Source organism: Stegastes partitus, unplaced genomic scaffold (assembly GCF_000690725.1).
Source record: "Stegastes partitus isolate 25-593 unplaced genomic scaffold, Stegastes_partitus-1.0.2 Scaffold12, whole genome shotgun sequence".
Lineage (NCBI taxonomy): Eukaryota > Metazoa > Chordata > Actinopteri > Pomacentridae > Stegastes > Stegastes partitus.
Genome location: NW_007577743.1, coordinates 1,785,051 through 1,793,595, shown reverse-complemented (window position 1 = coordinate 1,793,595; position 8,545 = coordinate 1,785,051). Strand labels below are relative to the sequence as shown.

The 8,545-nt window shown below is 42.8% G+C and overlaps 1 protein-coding gene across 2 annotated transcripts in view; it reads left to right on the top strand.

Moving 5' to 3' along the window:
* Positions 1-8,545, top strand: part of scube1 (signal peptide, CUB domain, EGF-like 1) — a 127,705-nt gene that overhangs the window by 39,268 nt on the left and 79,892 nt on the right. For both annotated transcript variants that reach the window (XM_008288233.1, XM_008288242.1), the window contains exon 4: positions 1,841-1,975. In XM_008288233.1, the coding sequence (XP_008286455.1) occupies positions 1,841-1,975 (135 nt within the window). The remainder of the gene's footprint in view (positions 1-1,840; positions 1,976-8,545) is intronic.

Sequence of the window (8,545 nt, the reverse complement as noted above, 5' to 3'; positions counted from 1 at the left end):
AGCTAAAAAATGGTCTAATTTTCATCTTAACACATTTACTTCAGTCATGTCTTGTATGTAAAATCAAGTGCAGCACCAGAACTGGGTTCTGCCACAGGCTCTGCAAAGCGTCCACAGTTCCCCTCACTGAGCGATTATCATCTTTCCACTTTGTGATGACAGACCTTTCACCATGCCTTTGAGTTTGGCCATTTAGAACCGTCGTAAACGCTTTTTCCTTCACATGTGGTCGGATGACATGGTTTGCAAACGAGTTCCTTTCAAGCTTGCCCACCATTTCTGTAATTTACACAGACACAGTTTTTAGAAGCTTGCCTGTTGAATTTCCTCTGCGCTACACTTCTTGTGTTAACTAGGATCACAGAGGAGGGTTTCACTCACGGACGCTTTATTTACAGAATACAAAGTACTTCATGTGTTCAGCCTTTATCACAGTCATGCAGTTTAGTTTTCTTTTAAATCACAAGCAACATTTTAAAGGTGATTAATACAAGGTAACTAGAACGCCATGAACAGTTTATGAAATGGAACATTTTACATACTTATGTTTAACTTGTTAATACGCCATATGTTGTTTTTTTTTGTGTATAATAGAAAACATATCACGTGCAAAACCAGTCGTCAACACTCCCACTCAGCGTTTCCTGCTGACAGCCTTAAAAAGACAGATTCAGGCCTCTGAGCCTTCACATGATACAAACCTGAGGAACCAATCCTATCAGTCTGAGAGCAGGGCTTTCTGTGTCGTTATCCTTATTGGTTCAAACATGTACAGCTGAATTAATTTAGTATTATATTTGTCATTGTGTCGTGTAGAGTAGTTTTACAGTGTTTGAGCAGAGTTGTAGGTGAGCTGATGTGTTGAAGTTGCAGCGCATGGTGACCGGTGGTTGGTGAGAGAGGCAGAGACTACATCCACACATTTTATAAACAGCATGGTAGAGGTCAGCTAAAGGCTGGAGAGGAGAAAAAAAAAACACATCTAAACATATAACTTTGATACAAAGAGATGAGTTCTTTTGGTGGGACTGAAGGATTGAAGGGGGACTCTATAATGCTTTTGTTCTTGCTTGATGCTATTTGTTTGATAACAGCGTTGGAGGCTCAGGTAGGAAACATTTGTTCAGCATGATGGAGACCAAGCTGCAGCTTTGTGTGTTGTTGTTCGACTGCCTGCTCTCTCGTGTTATCAACAGTATTTCTGTGTTTGTGTAACCTGACTGCACCATGTGCTAGGTCAACCTCAGCACGTCAGACTAAACACAATGCATAGTCACCCTGGTCAGACACACACACCCACACACACACCCACACACACACACACACACACACGGGCGGCCCTGTTTGATCCCTGTTAAAGTCAGTGGAGGGTGTTACATGTTTCCACTTCACTTCAGCCCCATCAAAATGCCCCATTGGAAATTTACAGGCCTTTCCGCTGCACAGTGGGGTCCTATAAACATACTTGTGCACTAGTATGTGCACATCGCACGTTCACACACACTCACACACACTTTAGAGACACACACATCCACAAAGCCCTGCTACACCTACTGCCACAAGTTTTATTCAGTCACATACTGAGCCAGGATCAGCCTGGTGGGACAACATGTCTTCTGTGTGTGTGTGTGTGTGTGTGTGTGTGTGTGTGTGTGTGTGTAGCCCTCACATTCCTGACTCTCATGTCATCCCTCTCATCAGACATTTCCCAGCACATAAACTCTCAGTGACACGTGTTTATTTATGAAGCCTAATGGTCTGTTATTCCACCACGCTGCCATGCTTAGCTTTATCTCCCTCACTCTCCTTTATCTCTCTTTGTGTCCCCTCATCTAAACAGATGTGGACGAGTGTCTGGACAACAACGGCGGATGCCAACAAGTGTGTGTCAACACGATGGGGAGCTACGAGTGTCAGTGCACAGACGGCTTCTTCCTCAGTGACAACCAGCATACCTGCATCCACCGCTCTGATGGTAAGACGTAGAAATGGGAATGCTGTGGGACAGTGAGCTGCTTCCTGTCTGAAAGTGAATCACTTACAAGAAGCAAAGGGTTGTGTCCAGCTGTGTGATGCCTTTTGTTTAATTAGAACCAAACAAAGAGTTTACATTGTATAAGATGTTGGTGACGTCAGATGAAGTGAGTTTCTGCAAAGTCAGTGAAAGTCTATGAGCAGGTGTGTGCTGCTGTGCTCTAGTTGGTACAAATTGAAAAAAAAAATCTACTTTGTTTGACATGATAAAGAAAGGAGAGAGTACAGTCACATGTTATTGGCTCTGCTCTCTGTAACTGGAGGACGTCTTTGCATATGGCAAATCAGAACTTGTCACTTTAAGCTTTTTTAGCTCTTCCAGGGTTGCAGTGCTGGTTGGCTCACCACTTTGGTGTAGACTGGAACATCACAACAGCTACAGAGTGGTATGGAGGGGTGGGCATTGCAAAAAAGCTTAAAAACAGCTTTAAAAATGTGATTCTGAACATCATTAAGGAAGTTTAATTTCCATTCTGCTAATTCCTTACGAAATAAATTTGACTCACCTTCTATCTACCGCCATCCATCCGTACTGTTTGTTTACCTTTATTATGCTGACTCAGCAGATGTAGGACGTGGGCATAAGCCACCAATCATTTAAGTCAACATTCTCCCACCTTCTGCCGTCTAGGTGTTACTATTTTCTTCACACCACACAACTCCAGGCAGCAACCTGCCACACTGAAACAGTTCCACTGTCATTGTTTTGAGGCTGGAGACTCATCCTTTCCTCAGCCCAGAACAACTGTGACTGGTTTGAAGAAATACAAACACGCCAGAGTGTTTATGCCCTTATAACAGAGTGATGGCGTGGTGAAGCCAGGCCGGTATGTTCTACAGAATGGAGTGGCAAAATGAGATGAACCTTGATAGACAGGCGGGCAGCTGAGGAGGAAGTACTCAGATCGTTTACTTACATGAAGTACTAATACCTTACTGTATTGAAAACGTTACTCAAAGTAAAAGTATGCAAGCATAGTCAGGAAAGTGTACTATGGGTTTAAAAGTGGTAAATGTCTCCTGTGACTGATCATTAGATTATCACTACTCATGCCTTAAAAGCAGTATTTTACTGTTGCAGTAACGTAGAATCAGATTCAAGACTTGCTTGGACCTGGATCTGATAAGCAACATCAGAACTAGAGTCAGAAATGTTCAAATACAAATGATAGTAATCAGTGGTTTGCTGTGACATTAGGGACAGATATTCATGGATGGATGAATCCTAGAAAACTAGTCATCCTCTGATTTTTGACTCTGGGGTTTTGAGTGGAATTCCTCAACAACAAAAACAACCAAACACCATTTAAAACTAATGACACTCAGGCTAAGCTGTACTTAGATAACATGCTAAACAACATGGTAAACATTAAACCCGCTAAACATGACCATATTAGCATCGTCCACACAGCAGCTAAACAGAGTGGATTACACCAAAATATAGGGGCTACGTGAGCAATATACCATGAAGAATAATTTATCATTGCAGATTTTTCTATTAGTAGCTAAACCGTTATCCCAGATCACATTTGAAGCCGGCCTTGCTTTTCCCTGTTCAGTCTAAGGTGTGTCATTCAGATGAAGCACCTCTTCATCTCCATCATGTCCCTCTGTTGTTTGTGGAGTTGTCATGGTCAAGTCACAACTGCTTGCGGACTGCTGAAGCTTATAGGGAATCCAAATGTTTTGGATTTTTGGGTGTTTCTGCCTTTGTGAAGCGCTATGAGATGACTTGTTGTTGTAAATATGCGCTATACAAATAAAATTGAATTAAACTGAATTCAAATTGAAAAAGTCAGAACATCCTGAACTCTGATGGCAGGACCACAGAGCCTGGTCATTTAATGAAGCAGCGTTCGTCCTCTGTGTTTCCACAGAAACCAAAGGATGCAGCCGTAATGACCACTTGCAGTCTAAAAGCACCTTTAGTCTGTCAGCTGTGCCCCGTTGTCCGGCTGTCCCCTAAAACATGGATTTTGTGTAAATCATTCCCTTTAATAACCAGTGTTTCACATGGCATCCATGTTGTCCCTCAGGTCACAAGTACAAGTCATGGTGAAACAGCAAGAGATGATTATTCAAACAGCTGTAAGCTGTCGTAGCAGGTCTTGCTGTTGTCTGAATGTAAAAGTGTAATAAGTCCATCTTCTTGTGAGGAACCCTGTGTGAAGGGAGATGTGAGGGCTCTGACATCATGCCTCTGGCCTGGTCGTTCACCCTCCACACCCACAGTGGCAGGAACAAACACTGGGGGTGATATGTGACTTGTGACATGCACGTCTGGCATCCGTTTCATGTCGATTGGATTTCTTGCAGTCTTTTGACCCTGGCATCCCCGACCCGTTATTTCTGTCACATTTAATTTATGGCCTCAATCTGCGGTGGCGAGGGGCGCTGAAGGAGCGGTGGTCTGGAGGTGAGCAGGGGTTGCTTTCTCCTTCCCTCCGCTCTCACAAACAATACTCACATGCATGCAGCTGTGAATGGGGACAGTGTGGCGGTAAAGCGCAAAGACAGATGAGAGGACAGTCATCTGTCATCTCTTCAAAAAGGGGACGCTGGAGGAATGTGATGAGGACTGAGGGGGAGGAGAGTGAAGGAAGAGGCGGTGACAGAGTGACCTCCCCTTTATCCCGTCCCTCTCTCAGTGTCGCTGTGGTCAGTGTGAAGGCATGTTAGGAGCCAGTGTGAGGATGTTAGAGGATTCTCTGTGGAAACGTTCAGAGAGAGAAGTGAAAGCGATGCAGAAATAGATGTGTGTGTTTGCTCACTGGAAACCCCATAAACCAACATGTGAATGCTTTTCTTTTCCCCTCTCTCTTTTCCTCTGCTTCTAAACTATTTATGAACATTTTGGCGTAGCTCACACGGGGGAAACAAATTCAGGTGACAGCCATTGATAGTTTTCTTACTTTGTACGGTTAATTGCTGCCGTTTTACCACTTAACCACACCACAAATTACTATTTATATGGAAAGTCAACAGGAATTTCCAGGGATTAATTTTCCATTTTTAAACCGTAGAATGGAATCCATTAAATTCATTATTAAGACTGAAGTTGTTGTTTTTTAAAAAAAAAAATAAACATGAAATACAAACACATGACCTCCTTTCTGATTCCTACTGAAGTCCTTTAGGTCTTCCTCTCCGTCTGTCCTCTCCTCCATGTCTGCTCTGTGGATTTTCTAGATGAGGGCAGTTACTATGTCAACATGTGTAACTCCTGCTGCTGTCAGAGGGATGTTCAAGGTGGACAAGCAGTGAAGATGCTTGTGGTATATTTCTGCTGCTCTGCTCTGGCTGGCTGTCCTGAGCCTTTAACCACCACCACACAGCCCTCCACCCCATCCACAAATCCTCAATCAGACACTTGTCTCCCGTCCCTCTCCTGGACAGGAATAGCAGCACCATCCCATAGGAATCTCCTTGCACATTTTGTTTCCATCCTCCCTGTCATGGGCTGCTCCGCTCACATCTTTATCCTTTTTCTTCTTCTAATACTAACTTCATCGACTAATTCTCAGCCTTTTTGCATTTATTGCCCTTTCAAAGGTTCTACCTTTAACCTAGGTGGCATCTTTACAGTGAGAGGAGCAATATTATTCTCACACATATTTATGCATATATGGTGCATGCTCATCCCAAAGACTTAAGTAGCATCAATTCCTTCTTTTTCTTTGTCTGTTTATATGAAGACAGACTCTGTCTTGGTAGATGCTGAATGCCTCATTTGGCCTCATTCTGCACGTGCAGCTTTTATTTTTCAGCTACAGTAGTTTTCCACTTTTTGCTTGATAATAGTAGCTTCAGATTCACTACATTTATTTGATTTTGCATAAAAAATACATGATAGATTTAAAAAAAAAGAACAGATTTTATAATCCCTCAGATAAAATGGTCACTCTTCAGCCAGTCTACTGTCTGTGTCTCCAGGTATGTGAAGGCCTTCGCATCTGACGTCACTTTCATCTTCTCCACAAGTCTGCTAGTCTGTGCTGACCCAAAATTAGTGTTGCATGGCAACTATTGTAGAAGGCTGGTAGTACGCATGCTTGGCAGTCCAGTAAAGTAGCTTCATACCAACAACTATGCGTCTGTGGTGTCTGCAGCTGTTCGTGTGTGATTAAACTACCACCCTGTATCTAAAGTATCTGAAACTACATTTTTAAATTCCACTGCTTGTTTTACTCAGTCAGGACTAACATTAACCATACAGTCTTATTTTACTAAATATATATTTAAAATATATTTAAATTCCCTGTGAGCACAGATTACACACACATGGTGACAGTCATTGTTAGCTGGTGGAGCTACTTGGCCAACTCAGAATGTGTGCGATTATAAGCATGTATGATATTGTAAGATGTGTGATGGTGTGTGTATTGCAGGTAAACAGGTTCCAACTACCCCCACACTGTTTGTCACATCTGTTCAAGGTGTTTTATGACTTCATGTGTTAATTTCTGACAACCTGTAGAGCTGAATACAACAGTTTTTAATTGTTTTTTATGATGATGTGTATCCTGGCAAGTGATAGAAAGTCTGCTGAGGAGGTTGAGCAGGATTATTAGATCAAATCCACCATAACTGCAGCAGGAGGGAGTTGTGGCCTTCAACTAGCTTCTTAAATTGTGCTCTTGTAGCGACAAATTATTACACCCACAGCTGTTTGGTGTCTGCAAGTAGATGTATGTGTGTGAGAAGGAGAGACAGTTTGTGTTAGCTTGTTGCGCTGTATACGGTAAGTGTCAGCTCGCGGCTCATTTCTGTCTCCCTGACACTCGCCTGGGGATAATAAAGCCTAGCAACAATTGTTTGTTCCATTATGGTGTGTTTCCACTCTATTGTGCTTCACAGCTCCGTCTGAACCGCATCCAGCCGAGAACCAAAACTCTGGCCTGCAAACTCCCAATTTTGAGTTGGGAAGCAGCCCTCCCAGTAAATGTTCCTGACCTGTCATGATGTGGGAGAGCTATGACAGCATGAGTCAGGTATGGCTCAAAAGGCCAGCGGTGACATGCATGTAGGTTATACAGGCTTGTGTCCATTTTGGGCAAGTTTGTGAATTTCTACAATGGAGGATCTGGCTTGAGTTGACCTCTGGTTAAAATTTGTGCCACCAGTTATTTAGGCGTTATTCAAAACAGTAAATGTGTCTTTTGATGAAACCCAAGTTGCCCCTGATTGCTGGTTGTGTGAGAGGTTGCAGTGGGTAATCCATATTAAACTGATGCCTCTGAATTGACTGATTTATCGATCGTGCCTTTTGGAGAATGCAGCCCTTTGACAAACCAGAGTCAAAACAATATCCTTGTAAATTCTTCTATGAGCTCAACACCAAAATTCCTGGCAAAGTTGGAGTTGGCCGTCGGTTGGGAATTTTAAACACCATCTCATGCGAGTGCCATGCCTGATGCTCCTGGAGAACGTTGCAGCAGTCTGTGTGAACTGTGGAATGCAATGATTAGACGATTCTTTGTATTGGACTGTGAACAAGAAAAATACACTGATAGAAAGAAGTAACCCTGATGCAGACGTTGCTTTGTGAGATACCTTTGTAAAAATCCCTCCTGTTACCTTGCAGTCTGAAAAGTCATTCGGTGGCGGTTCAGCCCTGCAGTTATGAGCACAGTGCTGGATGAGAAAGCGCTGGCTCGGTGTGGTTTACGGGTGAATCAGCAGAGAACAAAATTTCCCACTGGCAGCTCCTAGAAGGCTAAATGTTTGGGAAGGATCACAATTAACACGAGGCGATAGACTGATGCATGCTACTGACATGGCACTTGGTGTAACGCGGGAGCTCAGCTCTTCTGTGTGCTTCTATGTGCAATGTGTTAACTGTGTTTTTGCTTACTTTGTGTAGTAACTAATTATTCGTGGCGTCTATGAAATGCCAGAACACGGAGGAGAGTTTACAATCACATCCTACAAGTGAGCACAAACATCACTTTAAAAAATGGCCAAAATTATGACTGAAAAAACTGTTTTTGTAATCCAGTGCAGAACAAGACATAGTCACCGCAAACTGGATTCATTATTTGGAACTTCATTTACAGTCTATGCAGAACAGTTCAAACTGGTTTATGACACACTGTGATATAGTTACAGGCAGATGTGGTGCACTGAATTTGTCAAATACGATACCTATGAAGACATACTTTAGATAGTTGCTGCTACGCTTAACCATGATGTGTTTATTCAGCAGTTTCAGAGGACTTCTAGTTATTAGCAGCTACAGTACACTAATGAACACTCATTCCTGCTTGCAGCTACAGTATAATGTGTTATAGTCCATTTTTCTGTACTTACACGCTGCTTCTAAACGCTAAATGAGCGAAATAATGACACGCTCACACATAATATACAGTGTGCCATGTGTTTAGAGAGAGGAAGGCAAAGAGAGCGGTGGATTGTGGGAGCAGGAGATGGGGAGATGGGGGAGGTGTGCATGTTTTCGGGTAGAAAAGGAGAAAAATAAACAGAGAGAGACAAACATGGCGGATTGGACCAG